The following is a 22785-nucleotide window of genomic DNA, read 5'->3' as shown; positions in this document are numbered from 1 at the left end:
AATAGAATCAGTCACTTATTGATTTTTTATCTGTTGGTATTTGATAGAATCCATGATGCCATGTGTCTGAACAAGATGTCCAGGACCTCCAGCAGAAATATAGGCCCACAACATCACAAATACAGCAGTATATTTCATTGTACACATGGGGTACTTTTTATCCCTGTGTTCACCAAACCCATCTTGAGTGTTTGCTGCTAAAAAGCTCATTTTTTTAGTTTCATCTGACCATAGAAGCCAGTCCCATTTGAAGTGCCAGTCCTGTCTGATAACTGAATATGCTGGAGATTGTTTTTGGATGAGTGAGGAGAATTTTTCTTGAAATCCTCCCAAACAACATGTGGTGATGTAGGGGCTGTTTGACAATTTTTTTTAAGGTTTTCTGACCCCGAGACTCAACTATTTTCTGCAATTCTCCAGCTGTGATCCTTGAAGAGTCTTTAGCCACTCAAACTCTCCTTCTCACCGTGCATTAGGACGATATAGACACACGTCCTCTTCCAGGCAGTTTCATTACATTTTCTGTTGATTGGAAATTCTTAATTATTGCCCTGATGGTGGAAATGGGGATTTTCACTGCTCTATCTCTTTTCTTAAAGCCACTTCACTAATTTGTGAAGCTCAATTTTCTTTTGCTGCACATCAGAAATATATTCTTTGTTTTTTCTCATTGTGATGGATGATTAAGGGAATTTGGGCTTTGTTTTCCCTCCTGTTTATATTTCTGTGAAACAGGAAGCCATGGCTGGATAATTTCATGTTCATTATCACCCTAGAGTGCTCAAAATTGTGAATATGAATGGGAGTATACTTCAGAGATATTTTACTCTTAAGAATTTCTAGGGGTGCCAATAATTGTGTCCAACGTGTGTTTGAGAAAAACATTTATTTCATAATGATATTTCCCCCCATTTTAAATTCTTATTATCCAATGAAAGGTTAGCTTTTTGTGAATTTTTTAAATAAAAGATCAAAAGGATTAACAAAGCAGGTTAATTTTCACAGTCTTCTTTGATCATATTTACCAAGGGTTCCAATAATTCTGACCACAACTGTACATATATATATATATATATATATATATGTATATGTGTATATGTATATGTGTATATATATATGTGTATATGTATGTATATATATATATGTATATGTATATTAGGGCTGTATACCTTGGAGAACCTGGCGATACGATACATACCTCGATACACAGGTCACGATTCGATACGTACCTCGATACAGAGTTGTCTCGATACGATTTGATACAATGTGACACGATTCGATACGATTCAATAAAAATACATGGGCCAGAGCCAATTAGTTAATGCTGAACACATTTACTCAACAAACAGAACTCTGCATTTTTCTTCAATTTAATGAAGACAAAAGTGCATTATAACAAAGTGCATTTTGCTTAAATATTTGCAACTTTAAGTGCTCTGATTAATTGTACACAAATTGTATTAATCTGGAAATTACCACAAGTCAACATTTAACTTTCCAAGGGTACAGTCTGAGCTCACACAAGCACAAAAAACTTCTTATTAAATCTTCTTATAATTCTTTTTTGTGACACCATGTACTGCCATAACATATTTCACTATGAAATCACTTAAAGGTGCCATAGAATGCATTGATACAGTATTTTAAATTGTTCTCTGATATCTACACAGAAGGTATGTGGCTTAGGTAAGGGCAAAAAATCTCCAGAAACGATTTTACATGTCCATTTACAACCCTAGGATTTCTCCCTAGAATGAAACGGTCTGTTATTGGCTTATTTGGCAGGGTCATGAATAATAATGAGCTCTGCTCTGATTGGCTGTTTCACAGTACGGCTCATCAGCAAGAAGGAAGCACAGGGAGGAAAATATATATTTAAATACTTTCTCGCAGTTATATCGTCGGGTAATTATACTGTATTATAAAACGCGGGCATCAGGGAGCCGTTATTAATATGCGAGGCATTGAAACTGCTTTTGAACGATCCATCGATCGCGTTATAGTTCACTTTCAAGAGACGCGATCACACAAACTATGTTTACATTATGGAGCAACAGTACTTACCACACATTTCACAAGATCAGATGCTTGTCAGTGGTGCTCAGGATCTGTAAGTCATTCGCCATCATCCTCATCTCTCCTTACTGAGAGTGAAATCGTATGTACTGTAACAGGCTACCGCTAGCAAGGAGCTAACCATGTCCCTTTAGTGGCTCGCGTTATTTGCTTTCTGTGCCTTTCTGAATACAGACACCAACCCATCCCTGCACTTCACACCCCCTGCACGGCCTGGAACATAACATTTATTTTGTTATTTTCGCTGTTGTCCGCGCTTGTATATTTACAATACCTGCAGAGCTTCTGATGGTTCGGCCGGCTTAGAACAAGGGCGGGTTTATGCAAATGTTGGGGGCGTAGTGATCCTGACTGTTGCGTCACAGTCGGTGTTATGTTCTGATTCGCCTGTTTTTCAGTGGTCTTTTTTAATCACGAGATTTACATATGAAGGAGAAAACTATGGTGTTTGAGGCTCACTGTATGTCATTTCCATGTACAGAACTGTTATTATTTAAATATGCCAGGGTAAAGACAGTTTTTCATTCTATGGCACCTTTAAATGCTACATCTTGCTTTAACATTTTCCATGAGTTTTTTTGAAACTCGCGGGCGCCGCTGCGCCCCCTAATGGCTGGGCGGAGTATCGATACTAAAGGCTAGAATATCGATACTGTATCTTTTTTTATTATATCGGTATGCATCTAAGAATCGATATTTTGAGCACACCCCTTATGTATGTATATATATATATATATATATATATATATATATATATATATATATATATATATATATATATATATAAAAATACAAATGCAAGATCAATACAAGACATTGATTCACTTATTCTTTTGTTACCGCACAGTGATTAATTTGATACAAATTAAATTATGTTCTGCTTTTAAGTACATATGTGCTTTCTGAACACTTTGTATGCTGTTCTCAGTACATCTGGCAAGCAAAGTGTAATGCATGGATGGAGACAACTATAATTCACAAATTTCTCTTTCCTCCCTTTTCACCCCTGCCTGCCTGCCTGCCAATGGTTTTTTTCCTGAGATATATTATTCACACGTTTTGATTTATATTCTACAGACATGCAATAAAAAAACCTTGCCTCTTGTTAAAAGAGCTGGAGAGAAGCCAGAGGTTTAATGAATCCAGTCTACTCCACTGAAGGGGAATTGCAAGCCCTAGGCACAGTTAGATTACATTTTCACTCCCCTAGGGGAACTATGAGGATGACTCACATTCTGCCTGCTACCACCCACCTCCATGAATTAACTCGATGCTTCAAAGAGCTAGTTTGTTGTACTTAAACAGAGAAATATGACATACATCCCACCTAAGTGTACATCTGTGTTGATTTCAAAGAACAGATTTAGATAAGCATGTTTTGACAGAATTGCTTTTTTATGGCAGTCACATTTTTTGCCAGTGGCACTGTAGCTAGCATGCAGTAAATTGCAGCAAAATTGGGGTTTTATATGCTCAAATTTGCATTTAAGGTCACATCTCATTTACGATTAATTAGTTCTATTTGCTACAGATTCACGGCATGATGACAGCACCTTTTTTATAATAAGGCTATTAATCATTATGATGGGAGTATCTAGTTCGGAGCAGATGTTTTTCCATAAAAGCATTATATCATGTTGCCTAACTTTACTATGTCCCAATCAAAGCTACAAAACAATCAATGTAACATGTATGGTGTATATAGATAGATAGATAGATAGATAGATAGATAGATAGATGGATAGATTGAACACACATGATTTTAATTTTAGCAATTAATTGTGTCTGGGTTCTCATAGGTACATTCCACAAAGAATAAGGTGATGCAAAATGCTAAATAAACATCTTCATTAGAAACATCCCCCTCTGGATGATGGGTTTTCAGGCAGGTCTGCTCCCACATTTGCTTAACATAGATTTCATGTATTAAATGAGTAGCTTGCCTTGAAAGTCGACTAGAGAATTTGCAGGGGCAAAAAATGTGATCTTACACCACTGTATTTTTTTGTAAATCTCTTACCTTTGAACTGTGGAATTCGGTTGCCATGGCAACAGGAAGTAGGCCTCCACTACCGTGTAGAGCGGAGCTGTGGGGACAGCAGTGAGGCAAGTCCATAAATTGCTGCCTCTAATGAAAACATTGTGCACAGGATGCAGGTAGAGATTTCAGGGAATAAATGAGTTGTGACACTCCCTTTGAAAATGAATGTCTCTGTCCAATGATTTGTTGGCACTTGGGAAGACTCTGCAAGTTTCCCAGTGATAAACTGAGGCCAGAGAGGGAAGAGCTCATGTTTAGTCAGACACACATTTTACTTTATTGAAACCAAATGGGCTCAAGGAGCCCATGCACAGCTGGTTAGTGACCCATGCACACATTTTTTGTTTGTTTTGTTTTAACTTGCATCCAAAATAGCCCTGGTGTGCTTCAATTGAATAATATTCATTGCTTAAACTGAAATGCATTGTTTAGAAGGTGTGGTTGCTGTTTGATTTAACGATGCTCTTAAATGCTAAATAAGAGATTTGATGATGGATTATGAATTATTATGGCGCATATCCTGTTTTTGGGTTTGCACAGGTGCACTCTTAAGACAGTCTTAAGAGAAACCTGGAAATGCATAGAACGCCCCTGATCTCGAACATCTTCCACAATTACAGCTCTTGTTTGTTTTCATGGAAACCTACCAGATGGAGTGGCAATCAACAAGAAAAGAGAAAAAGAGACCTCTCCAGAGATATGAAAAGAGTGCAGGAGAGATCTTAGATGTGGAACACACATTTTAGGCAGCTTTAGGCTGTCTGAACTCATTTCAAACGAGGCTGCCAGAAACCCAGCATTTCCTCTGGTCTGGGCTTCCTTCCAAAGCTCCAATGTGAAGTGTAGAGGCAGTAAATTAATCACAAATGTATCTGAGGCCTCATAGTTTATTACTCACATTTACAGACGCATCTATTCATTGTGAATGCGAGCACCGACTACATTCACTGATAGACTGATAAGTGGGAGGTTCCTGATGTTTCCTTATTATGTGCATAGATGCAGTTATCCACATGTCAAGTGTTAAGTGAGCTGTTGTTTCACATGCTTCTCCTCTCGTGGGGCATTTTTCACGTGTTCGCTTATTAACGCTTCGCTCTGTTTGACTGACAGCCGATAATGATAAACGGCATGACTCAACAAGCTTGACTGTATCAATTGCTATCAGATTTGTATATACAGGAATATTTATACACCAGTTAATACAAATTAGAGTGTTGACACATTGGATTGTCACATCGTTAAGCACAGAAGAAAGTTAGTCTCTCTCGGTCTGGCTTCATACGTCATGACTCACTCTGGGGTCTTGAGTTTACTTTAGAAATATCACTGCTTCAGCTAGCGAGATGATGTGCAAATCAATTATATTATAACAAACGACTGGCCAAATGTTTACCAGACTGGCTTAGCACATTTTTCACAATCAGTGTCTCATTGTAGCCAGGGATGGGAACCATAAAGAATTTCATTATTCCAGTTTTGATTCCTCTTTAACGATTCCAGTTCCTTAATAGTTCTGTTAATGATTCTTTTAGTACTTTTAGGGACTAAATATTTGGGACAAAGAAATGCAATTCTGTTGCCAAATGACGATATAATTGTAATAAATTATTTTTCAAATGTTTTTGTACAAGGACTTTTTAATGACTTTTTAGTATTAATGCAGTCCAAATATTGGCCTTAAAGGGATAGTTTACCCAAAAATGAAAATGATTTTATTAATTACTCACCCTCATGTTGTTACAAACCCGTAAGACCTTTGTTCATCTTCATATTTTTGATTAAATCCCAGACTTTCTGTCCCTCTATAGACAGCAAAACAACTGAAACGCTCAAGGCCCAGAAAGGCAGTAAGGACATCATTAAAATGTTGCAATGAAGCTGTTGTTATGTGTTGCTGTCTATGGAGGATCAGAAGGCTCTTGGATTTCATCAAAAATATCTTAATTTGTGTTCCAAAGATTAATGGAGGTCTTGCAGGTTCGGAACGACATGATGGTGAGTAATTTATGACAGAATTTTCATTTTTGGATGAATTATCCCTTTAAGGACTCACTGTCAAATAAACAACAAATTACCGATTAAAATCTCGCAGGTAGTTCTCATTCATTAGAGCAATTTATTTGGGAGTCACTCACAACTGTGCTGTATATTTTGTGCAGTATTAGCGATGTTGCTGTGACACTGAATACACTGAATACTGAGTGCAGGAAACCTGGTCAACTCAAGTGTTTTATTTTGTCATTCCAGAAGCAAAGACCGTTATTGAAACCAAACAGTCAGTCGTTTAGTTCTACTGTTGTGTTTAAAGCAGAAGTGTTTCTGTGTAGCTTGTCATTCTCATTGATTTCTTTTGTCCTTTCCCCTCCAGATCCTAGTCCCTACAAGAGGAGGCACAAGCACAAAGAAGTGGAAGAGATCCAGTGTGACATGCGAAAAATGTGTGCCTTCTCCAAGATCCTCACCACCAAGAAGAACCTGGATCACGTCAACAAAATTTTGAAAGTCAAGAGGCTTCAAAGGCAGGCCAAGACAGGGAATAACATGGTAAAGAGACGCAGAGGGAGGCCGAGGAAGCAGCCGCTTTCTCTCGAGGAGGGATTACTGGGTCAGATGCCAGTTCTAGAAAAGTGCGTGAATCTTCCTGGGAAGAAGAATCTTCACACCGGTCTGGTTCCTGCTCAACTTGAGTTCTCCAATCACGACTCCATCACAGACGCCATCGAGTCAGTGGTACACATGGCCAGATCCCAATCCAACATGCAATCCACGCAAGGAGGCAAGCACTGGCACAAAGTTCAGCCAGAGCTCCAAATCGAGCGGCCAAACCGCAAAGGAAGAGGGAACAAGAGAGGAAGCTACTCTCACCTCACATTAGAGAATTCATGACGGTGCACTGTGAGTTAGCCTTGTGCTTGGGTCCTTGTATCGGTTTTTTTATATTTTTATTTTTTATTTTGATCTGATTTCTACTGACACATTTTAATGGGCATTCGCTGAGAATTTGGATCACGGTTGTGATCTTAAAGCTCCGCTTTCGGTTTGTACGATTCTATCACATACTTTTTTATTGGTCTCAAGGAGACAAACTGAACTTTTACTCTCCCAAAGCCCATTACCATGAGGACGTTGAAACTATGGCTTTAGCCATAATCTACCAGCACATGTAAATGAACTTCAATGACAGTCCTGTGCACTTTTTTCTTTCTCGTTTTTCGTTTCACTCAAGCACAAAGCACAGATCTTCTGGCAAAGGTTGATTTCAAACAACAGGTCACCGGTAACTCACTGCTAACACACATGCTTACATAGGCTTGCCTGCGCTCAGGTGTGTTTCAGGCATGAACTAATGGCAATACTTTTGGATGAAACCCTTTTCAGTGATGTTTTGATGGTTTTCAGTGATGTTTTGATGATCAGTTCACTGTACATAGAAAACATATTCTACTAACATTTCAAATTCAAAGTATTTTAGATCAACCTATAATGTCAGCATATCAAATCAAAAACCATATAAAGTTTGAAATGTTTTTTTTTGTTCTGTTTTTAACCAAATAGAAGTAGAAAGCTTGTTCAAATGGAAAAATAAAACCTATTTAGTCGTGTAATCTTAACGAAGTGGAATCACTGCAGATCGAAGGCTTGTTGAAGACACAGGACATCAAAACACATCCCAGTAGTCAATGAAAAATGCTACGGTTGCATTTAAAACCAACAAAGCACTTATTTCTTTTCTTTCTTCTTAGTAGGAACAAGTTTGAGTGGGCTGAAGTTGTACACAGTGTCAGAGTTGGTTTTTTCGCTTTAAATAATAGTGAGCATCTGGACAATATTTTCATGATCCGACTGGAAATCAAGGTTTTATTCAAATCGCCTTCTCCAGAGTCTCTTTCGAGAATGTGCCTGCTCTTGTTAACAAAACAATAATAGTATGTCTATAATACCTGTCAGTATTAGATATCCACATGACCAAAGTTTCAGTGTAGTCGTGTATCATAGAATAGATGGGTTTCAGTTTAGCTGCTCGTGTATATTACTATGAATGGTGTGGTGGTGTGCTTATTTGTCGATTAGTCTGTCGTTTGGATTGGAAAAATAAACCTGAATGTACGCTGAAGACTATTTAGGTGATCGTCCTGAGCATAGGACATCACAAACTAATCAGACACATGTCCTACGCTGTTTTAGATTCAAGATTTGGAATCAGGATAGATTTGAATGTGATCTTAATTTGAATAGCTTTCCACGTGTTAGTTTTTTCATATATGTGCCTTATGTTTGTCTATAAATCCATAACATGTTCAGGTACTAGAACACATAATGGCAAGATATCAGTCTAGAATGTACATACATATAATTAGCTGCCCTGGTTGTAATGTGTTTATCATTTCGGGCCACCTTCTACAGTATAACCGGCTTCATTTGAACTATATAAATCCATTTATATACACACATATACAGTTCAGTGACCAGACACCACATCTAGTGCACCTGAAGACGCTCGAAATATCTCCCTAACCAAACCCACGCAGGGTTTTTGACATGAATACATGCTTATTTACTATGCATCAGGTTGTTGCTGTGAATCCACTGACGCATAACTTTCTAGCATCGACTGCTTTGTAAGCTTTCTGTTAAATGAAGTGGTCTTACTGAAGTCTGAACAGTGCTAAAACTGACTATCATTTCTTTTGCAATTGTCTGGGGGGGGAATCGGCCTCTAAGCAGTGCAGCCTTAATCAAATGTTCATTTCGACAAGTTGTAGTCCCCTGTAATTAGTCTACCGTCTGTATTTTGCTGTATAGCTGCGTGAATCATGCCTAAGAATCATGTCAATATGTTGCACTCCCAGTTGTCCAAAGCAGGACGCATAGAGTGGCTGAAGATGCCATGAAGCATACTGTCCTCGTGATAACTCGCAGTCCATTGAAGCTAAAAGAAACAATATATGCCGGCAGCTATTTGCCTCAGCCAGTTGTACTGGACCTTTTGTAGGATGCGTTCATTTGCGCTAAACACCTGCGAACATTGCCAAAAATGTTGACCTTTTATTAGTGCTTTAAGCACCGAAAGCTATGTTTTCAAACAAAATGTACACCGTAGCAGTTTTCCGAAATAGGTTAGTCAAACATGGCTTTGGTAACAAGGCCTGGCAGCTCAAATTTGCTCGGCTTCTATGATTTTTAAATGCCAGATATATTTTCTCCACCAGCTGATAAGTGGTGCCTTGTGAAGTTCCGTGTATTTTTTTATGTTCCTGCTCCTAAGCGACTTTGTGTCGAGTAAACATTACCGAGGTCACCAAGAGAATGTCATCCACTCAAACGTAGTGTCGTATTTTAGTTTGTATTGCTATTAATGAAGTTATAATACAAGTGAAGTGTTAATCGAAAGTAATATTCCTAACAAGGACACAACAAATGCTCTTATCGCTCTCTAAATTCATACATATGGTGTTACGACCAGTTTGATTTCTGTATCTGCATGCTCTATTTGATTGTATGCATACAAATTTTGAAGAAGTATTGAATTTCGATTTGAATAAGATCTTATACATTGTTTGATATGTTTTTTTGTAATGGATTTTAAATTCATAAAGCATTTTGTACATTGTATGGATATTAAAAACAGCAAATAATGGACGTATATAGAAAAGAATAAATACTGATATACACAAACATATGCATTGTACATAGAATGTATGTATACGCATTCATGTTTTGTGTAACTGTATACAGACATGTTTATAAATACAAGTACTAGCCTGTACATATGTACATACATATAAGCTTGCATGTGTTTGGTCATGTTTGCCGTTCATGATCTTGTAGTTTTATTTTTTTTATTTCTTCTTTTTCTTACTGTAAAGCTCATTTGTGCAGCCATCTCCGGTGAGCAGTACTGAGCACTTAAAATACAGTCGATCTTGTTCATGTCATTCATTGTGCAAAAAAATAATAAATGAATTTATCGAGAGCTCAACTCTTTGCCTTTTTTGCATAGTTGTTGATATTCTAGTGACACTGAGCAAACTTTTTTATATTTTAGAATATTTAACACAGTCATTCAAAAGTTGGGGCCAGTGAGTTTTTTTTTTTTGAATGAATGAAAGAAAGAAATACTTATTTTTAGCACTGATGCATTCAACTGATCAGAAGTGACAATTTTTTGTAACAATGTGAAACTCTTTAATATTTCGAATAAATGCTTTTTGAAATTCATCAAACTTTATCAAATAAGTAGTGCTGTCAAACGATTAATCGTGTCTCATCTGAAATAAAAGTTTTTGTTTACATGTGTGTCTGTACTGTCTATATTTATTATGTATATATAAATACACGCATGCATGTATACATTTAAGAATTTTTTTTAAATATTAGATAAATTTAGATATAATACAAATGATATGAACATAAATATATACATGTGAATATGTAAATATTTTCAAAATATTATACTGTATGTGTGTGTATTTATATATACATAATAAATATACACAGTGCATACACTTATGTAAACAAAAAAAAACGTTTATTTAGGGTGTGATTAATTGTTTGAAAGCACTACAAATAAAACTTAAAAATGCACCGCTTCCACATAAATATTAAGCAGCTCAAATGTTTTCAATATAGAACTGTTCAAGTAGCAAATCAGCATATTAGAATTATTTCTGAAGGATCATGTGACACTGAAGACTGTCGAAAATTCAGCTTTGCCATCGCAAAAATAAATTACATTTTAAAATATATTCAAATAGAATATAGTTATTTCAAATTTTTATATTTTATCATTTTTTATCAAATAAATGCAGCCTCGGTGAGCATCTTCCTTTTAAAAAAACTAGACCAAATAAAATCAAATCTTAAAGTCAATCTATTGTATGGTAAATCAATTGTGATTTCTAAAAGTCCTCGTTTTCATCTGTATATGTTCCTTTTCTTACTGCTGAACTGCAAATTTACATTTAAAATTGAACGAACGGCGTATTAAAAATGCAGAACGTCAATATTTGCACACGTTTGCAGAGTTGTCTTCTGTACCTGTAATTGGTGTCAGTGTGCAGTTTAGGACAGGGAATCCCCGCTCAAGCTCTACACCTCATACAGTCCCTCTCACTGCATTATTACAGCACTGCATAGTAGAGATAAACGGATTGGCCCAAATCCCAGCCGTTGGTTGGTGAAGGCGAAGTGAAAAGCATCTAACCATAGGCCTGTGCCTCTGTAAAATTCCTGTTGCCATGGCAGCTGGGTGAACTGCCCAAATATTCCAGTGCTCCACTTGGCTTGAATAAAATGTCTGAAGTCAGGCTGGTGAACGCGTACTGCGTCTGCAACGCCGCAACATCTAGTCAATATTATGTGTTGTGCGGAAAATTTCAGACTGTAATTTCTGTTGAAAAGTCATAATTGTGCTTTGAAATAGAAAACAGATGACGGGGCTCTGGCTATTAGAGGTAATGGGGTGCAGATGATAACGAGGGCTGTTTGTGTGAATCGTGTTGTCGTGACTCATCTGTGGCACTACTGCTATGTGTCGCTCACAGCGTAGCCATGTTACCCCAAATTATGTGAGTTAGGACTTGACATAAAAGAGAAATAAACAAGCCAATGTCATCTGCTATTCCCTAACTGCACTTCACTGGATCTGCTTGCTGTCAGCATCTTGACATGGACCGTTCACATGCTGTAAAATGTCAGCTAGAATAAAATGTACACTACTAGGTACCTTCTTGACCAACTGCGCAATAAAATATAGAAAGCAATTATGAAAAAAAAAACTAAAAATGTTTTAATCCTCATTTCTTGGATGTTCAGTTTCATACTGGGGAGAAAAAAATTATTTCAAATTTCAATTATATATATATATATAAAATTATTATTACTTTAATACATTTTACATTTACCTGAAGTGTATTTTAAATTGGTAAATGTATTTTAGGTGCCCCTTGAAATACATTTTGTAATAATAATTATAATACATGTAATAATAATAAATACATAGTAATAATAATCACATTATCATTTAATTTTAATTATTTCTTTTCAATTATTGAATTATTTATTGGTTTGTTTTTGTAGTTTGAAATAACAGAGTCAGGAATCTATCAATTAAATTTAATTAATTATTTTATTTTATTGTTTTGCAGTATGAAATAAACGGAGTCAAGAAGTACCTCTAAATTAATTAATTATTTGTTTATTTGTTTATAAGTATCTATAAAAGAATTACTTAATTTGAATGAATTATTTTATTATTTATTTTTTATATATTTGTTTTTGCAGTATGAAATAAAACAGTAAGTCAAGAAGTATAAATGAATAATTAATTACATTTATTTATTTATTGCAGTATGAAATAAACAGAATGAGTCAGGATGGAAGTGTGTCTAAATAAAGGAATAATTCCAGTAAAATGGGGCTCTTTAACCGCGGATAGTCAAAGACTACTGGTTTACTGTTCAAATGATTTTGACCCATAGCCTCTCATTATTTGTATTTTTCTAGGCTGAAATGCTTTCAGATTTGATGGTTTGCACAGAAACAGGGCTACGTGAGTCCTCCTGCATGCGCATATTGCATCACACTGATTGAAAATCCCTGTAGAAAGCAGAAATATTCTATAGCAAATCACTTCCTCTCCATCTGCCTGTAATTACCTCAGCTTGAATGTAGCCTCCCCTCCCTCTTGACTCCCATCTACTATTATTCCTCAAAGCACCACTTACTATTTGGGTTGCGCTTCACAGTGTGCATATATGTCGCAGGACGCAAAGGATGCTATTCTTTATGATTGGCAACTGGCAGGGTAGCAGCTGCAGTTGCTACGGTGACAGCCTGACTTGCAGCAATTTGGATAGCGAATGAAGCTGTTAGTGTTTTGAGGACGACGTGATAAGGGTTTTAAAACACACTCACTCTGGAGCCCGTCAGCAGCCCCCTCACTCACCAGAGCAGAGGCAGAGTGTGATACTGTCTCTCTGTCCCCTGGGAAATCTTGATTTGTAGGGATGAATGCTTCAAAATCCCATGAAGACTGTTTTATACCACAGATAATGTGTGAAGATGAATGAAATTGAAAGGTGCATGTTCATGACAGAAATGAAATTGGCTGTCTTTGATAGTGTAAAGCTTGTTGATTCTCAAACTACCATATTAGACCCAAAACAGAGTTTATAAGGCTCACCATCAACCATTAATTTTTCATTCTTTCATCTAATATTTTTATTTAATAAGAAAGTCTGGGTATAATCCTGACTGACCGACAGGATTTAATGCTAGTCCTATAGTTCAATTATTTGTCTATAGTATGTATATTTAATGTATATTAACTTTATGCATATGAACTGTAATATACATCATACATTACGTATTATTATTAACTTTACAATATTAGTATACATTATATATTTATTAATAATATAAAAATATGAAATATTGGTATTTGATAATACTCCATTAGTATAATTAAATAATGTATTATTTTTAGTGTTTCAGGTTATATATTTTTATTAGTTTGTTTGTTTTATTTCTTATTATTTTCCTTTTGCACGTTCATGCCCAGCATTTCTAAAGGAATATTCTGGTTTCAATACAAGTAAAGCTCAAGTGACAGAATTTGAAGCTTACAGACAAATAATAATAATAATGATAATAATAATAAATTCTGTATTTTATTGGTTTTATTTTGTATTACATTTTATTGCTATTTCATATTTTAAAATAAATAAATATTCTCCCAATAATAGAATGTTAAATAATGTTAAATAAATAAAATATTATTATTTTTATGATTAATTATTAATTAAGCCAGTAAATTAAACTTATTACATAATAATAATATTAAAACAATATAATATAATAATAATGATAAAATAATAACACATGTATTTTTTTATTTTTAATAAATAAATATTTCTCCCAATAATATAATGTTAAATAAATAACATTAGATTAATTATTAATTAGGTTAATAAATTAAGGTTATTACGTAATAATAAAACATTTTGTATTTTATTATAAAATTTTTTTTGTTACATTTCATTTTTAATATTTTAAAATAAAAAACAATATTTCTTCCAATAATTGAATATTAAATAATGCTAAAAAGTTATATATTATTATTTATTACCTTAATTATGAATTAAGCTAATAAATGATTATTATTACATTATTATTATTATTTTATAATTTATTTTAAAAAACACGGTGCACAAGCAAACTGATTATTGTTAAAAATCGTAGTTGCAAAAACATTTGTATGTGGTACACCTGTTCCTCTGACCCCTGAAGAACCTATTTACCCTTCTTACACCTGGTGGCCCCCAGGTGATTTCAGTTTGATGATTTTACAATATTCCTCCTTCAGATCTTCAAAACTCTGCAAAACTCTTCGATCTCTCATCCCTTTACGTAAGGAAACTACTTCTAAAAGCCCCATCAATCATACCTTCACTCTTTCCCTTGTACTATTTTTCCTGCAAGACACAGTGACTTGAACTTGAGATTTACTTTCTTGTAACTTTTCTCTTTTTTTGGTGCCTTGTTTCTCCACAGTGACTCCAAGTCTTTGATTGCTCTTCCCGAGAGCTACTTACAGGAAAGCTCTCCCAGCAGAGCACTCAGGTTACTGTTTAGTAAAAAGGCGCTTTTATTCCCAGTAATTAGTGAGGCTAACTCAAGGCTTGGAGCAAAACACGCAAGTCTCCTTCTCCGGCTCTCTCTTTCCAAACATACAGAGAGGATCTGAAAGGTTAGGTCCTCAGACGCTGAGGTGAGACATTTTTCCTACGGCACAGCTCTTAAAACATTATAACTACACTGTTATGTTAGTGTCGCATGTCTGTTTTGTTTTGGAAACACTTCACTCTCCGAGCTTTTCATGGGATGACTGGACAGTGGCCACTCAATATGATCTGGAAAATCAATGTGTGTAAGTATACAGGCTGCAAGCACTACAGATGTGTCTTCAATACTAGGAAGAAGCGGCTGATGCCACTGCAGAGCTGGTGAGAGATCACTAGCATTGAGCAAAGCACTTAACACTCGATCGCTAGAGGCAAACTGACCCTCAGTCGCTCTGGAGAATTAATTGAATGTGAAACGGTGGATGACTGTGACATTATGTAATGCCACTAAAGTCAGAAAAGGCAGAAAGTAATACGTTTGTGTTTATGTTGCTTAGGTTCCATCACAGTGATGAGTGTTGATTTTATTTGATCCTCTTCACTTCAGGGCAGCGAGTTCTTTTTCTCTTTATTGTTTTGGATTCAAAAGCTCTCTGAGCAAATATATTATATAACCCTCTAGTGTTTTTTCCATGTGCTTTTTTTTTTTTAAAGCAACATCAAAGAAATATCCAAGGTTCATTACAAGTTGAGCTCATTTGACAGCATTCGTGGCATAATTGTCATTGCCACAGAAGGTATTATGACTTTTTCCTTGTTTTATTTAAGAAAAGCAAAAATCTGGATTACAGTGAACTACCTGAATGAGTGAAGTGAATGTAAAAATATAGTTAAAGGGATAGTTCACTCAAAAATGAAAATTCTGTCATTAATTACTCACCCTCATGTTGTTCCAAACCCATAAGACCTTCGTTCATCTTCGGAACACAAATTAAGATATTTCTGATGAAATCCGTGAGCTTTATATAACCCTGCATAGACAACAATGCAACTGAAACGTTACCAAGCCCAGAAAGGTAGTAAAGACATTATTAAAATAGTCCATGTGACCTTAATTTTATGAAGCTACAAGAATACTTTTTGTGCGCAAAGAAAACAAAAATAATTTATCTTTATTCAGCAATTCTTCTCTTCTCTTCAGTCTTCAATGCACATTCACGAGAGTACCATGATATTGTAGTACTCTCGTGAACACACGTCAATGACTGATTAATGACAGAATTTTTATTTTTGGGTGAACTATCCCTTTAAACTCTCGGTCTCAAAAGTATAGCCCCAAGATGTAAACAAATATACATGTTAACACGATTTCGGGGTGAATTTTTATTTAAATTGCTTATTTAGCTTTCTGTATAAAGTTACATGTAATTTTACAGCTTGGTTGGATTGACGTAACGTAACGCCTAAAACCTAAAAACAAACACAGAAGTGACAAGAACGACTTTAGAGCTAAAATAATACACAATAATTCATCTGTTTGTTTAAAAGCTTCAATTATTTGTTTGTAAATACTCAAATATTTTCCCATTCACCCCAATTTTTTATTAAAATTGAGGGATGAGTTGAAATAATAATAATAAGTAATACACAATAATTAATGTGTTTTTTAAATAAAAATGTAAGCTTTTTAATACTTTCAAATTCACCCCATTCACCCTGATTTTTGCTTTATTTTTAATAAAAACAAACAAGGGATGATTTTTTTTTTTTTTTTTTTTGGTGCCACACATTCTGTCAGCTGAGGTTAACTTGTATTAAACCCAGGATTTATAGCTTTCAAAATGCTGGCCATGAAAGTGCATAAGGAAAATGATAAGGAACACAACAAGCAAACAAATAAAAAATGTATCCTGAAACCCTAAAGATCCAGAGCTTGCCACATTAATGAAAAGAGTCTTCTGTCTCCCCGTCAGAACGTCAGATTTTTTATCCGTACCCAAACTGTTCCTGACTATTCACAGCTGGTTTCATTTTCCCGCTCCTTGAGAAACTGCACTCCTGTGCCCCAGCAATAGCACATTATTGTAAACATATAATTTCATAGTGAAAGCAGCTCAGGTTGTTGGCTGTTTGCCGCCATTTCATTTAGAGTAAAACTGGGGATGTTGCCAACATCTGGTCTATGTCAGTGTTAAGGGTTTCCAACCATTGCCCCTCTAACTGCCAGTGTGAGGATACAACGCAGGTTTTTGTGATTAATCAGAGGTACAGCGTTAATCGTGAAGGCCCCATGCTCAGTGCAAAGTAAAGTAGTCCAGATTTGAAGGTGTAGTGCTACTATAAGTGTTTATTCATTTCAGGTTTACATGTCACAGTGTGTCAATTGACTACATGAAATATGACAAAATATAACACATCTGGTGAGCCTTTAAGCTGTGTGCCGTTTTATTTGGCATTAGGTGTTCAAATTTTAGTAACGCTACTTTTGTTGAATATTAGAAATGTGAAGCATTTATTACTGCTAAAACACATAATTGTTACTGGACAGTTCACCAAGATTTGAAAAATCTGAAATGAAATGGAAATCATTTACTATGGAAGCCCATTTCTGCCATGGAATAAAAATAATCATAATAATAATGGTAATTCGACTATTTATTTCACAGTTCCCAGAATTGAAAGTTTATATTTCACAATTCTGAGTTTATATCTTACACAGGCCTTTATAACAGTTCTGACAGAAAAAAAAGAATTGCAAAATCTAAACTTTTAAATCTTAAATTTGGACTAAATCTTTTTTTGCAATTCCGAATTTTGCAATTCTGACTTTATATCTCGCAATTCTGACTTTTTCCCCTCATAATTGTGAGTTTATGCTTTGCATTCCTGATTTTTTATTTCTAAACACCGAATTTACATCTCACAATTCTGTTTTGCTCTGTGTGTGTGTGTCCGCCATTAAATAAATTTTTTAAAAGGTAATTGTACCTTTTTATAATCATAATTCAGACCCAGAATTTATATCTCACAATTCAGACTTTACGTCTAACCATTGTGAGTTACCATCTCGCAGTTCTACATTTAAAGCTTGCAGTTCTTAGCTAATATCTTGCAATTCTGAGTTTGTCTCTTAATTCTGTCTTTTTTCTCGGAATTTAAAGAAGAATTGTAATTGCAAAAACAAAAAATCCAAATTGTGAGATAAAAAAAATCTTGATTAACTTTTATTTAAATGATCTACATTTTTTTTATGGAAACAGGCTTAAAGAAATGTTTGGAACGACGTGAGAAGCAGGCCAGGTGAAATTTGCATTTTATCAAATCTTACAGTGGTGTCCGTGGCATAGACTTTTACTTGGAATGTGAAGGTTTAAAGTAGCTGTATAACATTGCAGATGAACTGCATTAAACTTGCCCTCACCATGTGCTCTACAACAGGCATACAGCCTTGTTGTTGTCTTTTGTCTATTAGTAGATGTTGAGACGAGAATTTTTAGCATTGTGACCGTTGGGGAATCTTATACAAATAGTCACTTTTAGTCACTTTGACAAACAAACAGCAGATGTGTTTTCAAAGATGTCATGCTAGATGCTTTTCAGAATCCACTGGAGAGAACATCCGTAGGTGTTTTTTTCCTAAACAACTTCAAATATTGGGGTAAAAGCAAAATATATGGCATTAAATATTTGAATGTAGCATTTGGAGAAGATTTGCTTTTCATTGCAACATTTACTTATTTGAATATGCGTTTGCATGCGTCATTGAATGTTAAATGTGAAATATTTTGAAAGAACAGCCAGAAATATGTATTTGGATTCCCATAGCTCCTGTAAGATTAGAGCATGACGCTAGCAATGCCAAAGTCATGGGTTCAACTCTACTGGAATGCATGGATTGATAAATTGTATACCTTAATGGATACAAGTGTAAAATAAAATCTATTTTGCAAGCATGCTGAGACTTATGATAGAAGTACAATTTCTGCTGTTCTAAAATTGGGAAACATTTGGACCAAAAAGTGTTATTGATATGGATGCTGCTCTGGACAGCACTATCCGCTCTTGTTTGTACAATTCTCCAGAGCTTTAGGTGCAATCATCAAAAAAAATTAAAATAAATGCAATCACTATTTAATTTTTTCCCTACAAGATGGCAAAGTATGTTATTATTATTATTATTATTGTAAACCTTGCTGTGTGAGTTATGGCACAGAACATTCACTCCCTTTGGAGAATTCACTGGCTGTGTTCCATGGCAGCTGGAAGCCATCACAAACTCCAATTACTGTCTGTCTGTGTCAACATCTGGAAACCACTTCTGCTCCTTTGGCTGTCTGCATCCCAGTGTGAGTAAGGTAGTTGGCCATATATAGCCAACCTATTGTATATGGAATGTAGAGACAGTGCCATAGACGAAAGAGAGTAGATGTCGCTCCGCTTACCTTTGACATTGACTAATGACTTGACAGATCCATCAATGATAGTATCATGAATTACAAGGATTTGTGAACTGCCTCCTGTGGTTTATGTAGTCTTCGGAACTTGACCTTAAAGAACTTTGGTCTCACTTTTAGGTATTTCCCATCACTAAATCTAGATGATTTAGCTCCCATTGTGGACTTCAGATAAAGGCGTTTTATAGTTTAGGAATCGCTTTACATGAATTTTACTTGTTTTTATAAGGCAAATTCGACCAGGTACTTTTATAATGAAACAAAATGAGAACATCGTGCTCTATCAGAATTTCTCCCTCAGGTCTGTTTCATTTTTATCTTCTCTTGAGTTGCCTGGATTTGTGTTAGTGACTAGTTCCTTCAAGAGCTATAAAGTTGGAATTGTTGCCACTTGTGATTTCAATGCGATGGCAGAAATTTGCCCATGCAAATAAAGCCAGTCAGGATTATTCGTTCCCTGGTTGGAATACTACCAGATACATAAGTGTTTGCACAGGTGGTCTGACTGCACTCGTACTAGAGGAATTCACATTTTGATGTGCAGCTCCATTTTGCAGACATGACAAAAAGCTGTAGAATTTATAACCTCATTTCCTACTCCAAAATAATTATTGGGTATTTTAAGACAGTTGGCAAAATTCAATATAGTATTATACGCTGTATTATTAGGAAGAAGCGCATGCTTTCCTCATTTCACGATACGTAAATTGCCTGTTAGAAATTAGGCAGAGCAGTTTACCCAACATGTGTTTTCAATTCACTTAACTGTGATGGTTTTGTGAACAAAAAAAATCTGGATTCAGGCATTTTCTTCAATTAATTGATTTTTTTAGCATGAGTCAGACATGAGAAAGATTTGATTGGTTGGAGTTCAGTGCATGATTTAAAAAAAATGACAAGCAAGGTAATTATGAATTAACCACAATCTCCCATTGTTTGTATAATTGTCTGGACAGAATATTGCAATGGCTCTTAAAGCTAGACTTCCATATGGAAATCTCATCATGTCGCCTACCAAACCCTCTCTAAAAAAAAAAAACATGAAAACTTGCATTCCTGTTATTGAGTGTCATGATGTATCAAATTCAACTGACTTTAGTTGGATTAAAATAATACACAGATGGAGAGATGAATGGTTTTATAGTGTTGTTCTCACAGGCATCACTGATCTGGGACTACAGGTCAGTAGGCTACATACAGTATGTAACTCACTGAATAGACAGTTGAAATTGGGACAATCTGTTTTAATACTCTTCTTTTGGCTTCAATTTAAGAAATGCATTAACCGTCAGCTTGAAGAAACATAAAGCAAAGTGCAATCTTTCTTCCAAAGAGGATGGTAATAACATTAGTGTTGCTTTTTAACGACATTTTATGTTCTTTAGCTTTGCACATGGTAACACAACGTACTTCACAAGCATTAAAAGTGTACCTCTTATGCCCTCCTGTGTTCAGTGGGTGTAGATCCCGTGTGAGGGGTCATTCATCTGTCCCGCCTGGAGGTGGAGCTGTGCATATTCTGGAACATATAAGAGGAAATGAAGACAACTTTACCATTAATTGAGCCAAATATTTGGCAATGAATTCAGCAAGCCTAGTCAGTGGACAGCCTGCTTTTTTCATGGGATAATGGCAGTCTTCATTCCCACAGGTACAAGAAACAACAGTAATTGCAGTGGATGTTTATTACAGCTGTGATTCGTCCCAAAGAGAGAAAGAGAGAACATTGCCAAGGGCACTTTGTTTGTGACAATTTCTTTTTGTACAGTCATTGATGTTAAGTCTTAATAACAGGGAACATGGATAAAAATAGAACAAAAAAAAAAACATTTAAAGATGGAAAAAATACTCTGGGCCTGTTCGTAACAAGTTAATGTGCCTCTATATGCCTGTGTATCATTATACACTTTAATTTAAATAATAGTCAAAATGCCTTTAATCTAAATTGTTATCAGAGAGCATAGAATGAGTAGGTCATTTACTCATTGTTTCTCAGATTGTTTTTAAATACAATACTAGACAGATACACATGGAAGAAATGTGAATGCAACCCAAAACCTCAGATCTCCAAAATTTTACAGTGGGACACCTCTTCTGAATAAAATATAATATGGTTTTATATGTTATAAGTGCATAACAAAACATCAACTTGATGTTGATTTACTAAATGTCTAAATATGATAAAGCTGATTCAGCTCCTTTACTAGTTGTGTCAGTTCACCTGTATTCACTCAATCATGTTTTCTTAATGAGGGTTTCTATTTGCACTGTGTAATAGACAAAAGTTATTTACACAAGCTCCATCCAAAATTGACTGGTTGAGCAAGACATACTTAAAGGCATAGTTCACCCCAAAACGAAAGTTTGCTGAAAATGCATTAGATCACTTGCTCACCTAAGGATCCACTGCAATGAATGGTCCAAACAGCTGATAAAAACGTCACAATAATGCACAAGTAATCCACAATTGTGTCTTGCGAATTGAAAAGCTGTGTTTTTAATAAACAAATCCATCAAGACAATTTCAAGTACTCCTCTATCCATAATATTGCTTTCTCCAGTGAAAAAAGTAGTTTTTGTCTGAATCAGGAGAGAGGTCAATACAAAGGTCAAGCACTGTTTACGAGTAAAAACAGTCTAAAACAGTTCTAAACAATGTTGGAGGATTTTTGATTTGAGAGGACATGAGAGGATGGAGTTTTTAAATTAATTTTTTTTTTAATAGTATTTTGTCCAGAAGCAACACTTTGATGTCAAAAAGCATTAATGAGCAATTTCATAAAATCTGTTCCGTTGAAGAAACAACCTCGTCTACATCTTGGATGGCCTGAGGGTAAGTGCATTTTTACCATTCCTTTAAGAAAGAAAACTTGTGAAAAAGCAGTGATGTGAGTGACTTCACCTTAGACAGCCAACCCAAATCTTTCCGATCCCATTCTTCTGACTTTTCCCATAGCTTTTCGGCTCAGCGTATAAATTAGCTAATGTTTAGCTATATGTGTGTTACTTTGACATTAATTTGCAGTACCAATTCCTCGTCCTGTTTTTCAGTGAGACTGCTGTAAATCAGTTTTAAGATTTCAAGAAGATGATCTGAATGAATGTCAAAAAGTAAATTAAGGGAAATTAATCAATTATTTGCAGTATCAATAGGCCTGGTTTACAAATATAAATACATTTAACTTGTACTTTAAATGTCTTACAGTATAATACATGATGTTAAAAAAAAACCTGGCTTGTTGGCCTGTGAGGCATCTCTCTGAAAGCTAACTGTTAAAAAAATAAAGTTGAATGGCAAATAATAGGAGAGAACTGTTAACTGTCCAGTCCCATTCTTCTCCCTTTTCCCATTTCTTATCAGGTCAGAAAGAATTTACTTCAAATAAAAGTGAAAGGGGAAAAGGGAAAGGGAAGTGGTGTGTGGCCAAGTATGGTGACCCATACTCGGAATTTGTGCTCTGCATTTAATCCATCCAAGTGTACACACAGTAGTGAACATACACCCGGAGCAGTGGGCAGCCCGGGGAGCAGTTGGGGGTTCGGTGCCTTGCTCAAGGGTCTCACCTCAGTCGTGGTATTGAGGGTG

General features: G+C 35.4%; 1 protein-coding gene across 2 annotated transcripts in view; it reads left to right on the top strand.

The window, feature by feature from the left end:
* LOC306871499 (SET-binding protein-like) overlaps window positions 1-10412 on the top strand; it is a 58259-nt gene extending 47847 nt beyond the window's left edge. For both annotated transcript variants that reach the window (XM_079419488.1, XM_079419489.1), the window contains one exon: window positions 6489-10412. In XM_079419488.1, coding sequence (XP_079275614.1) covers window positions 6489-7006 — 518 coding nt within the window. In that variant the 3' untranslated portion in view covers window positions 7007-10412. The remainder of the gene's footprint in view (window positions 1-6488) is intronic.
* Window positions 10413-22785: the final 12373 nt, after the last annotated feature.

The sequence above is a fragment of the Barbus barbus genome, assembly GCF_936440315.1.
Source record: "Barbus barbus genome assembly, chromosome: 6".
NCBI lineage: Eukaryota > Metazoa > Chordata > Actinopteri > Cypriniformes > Cyprinidae > Barbus > Barbus barbus.
The sequence above is the reverse complement of the archived record's forward strand: the minus strand, read 5'-3'. Positions and strand labels throughout refer to the sequence as shown.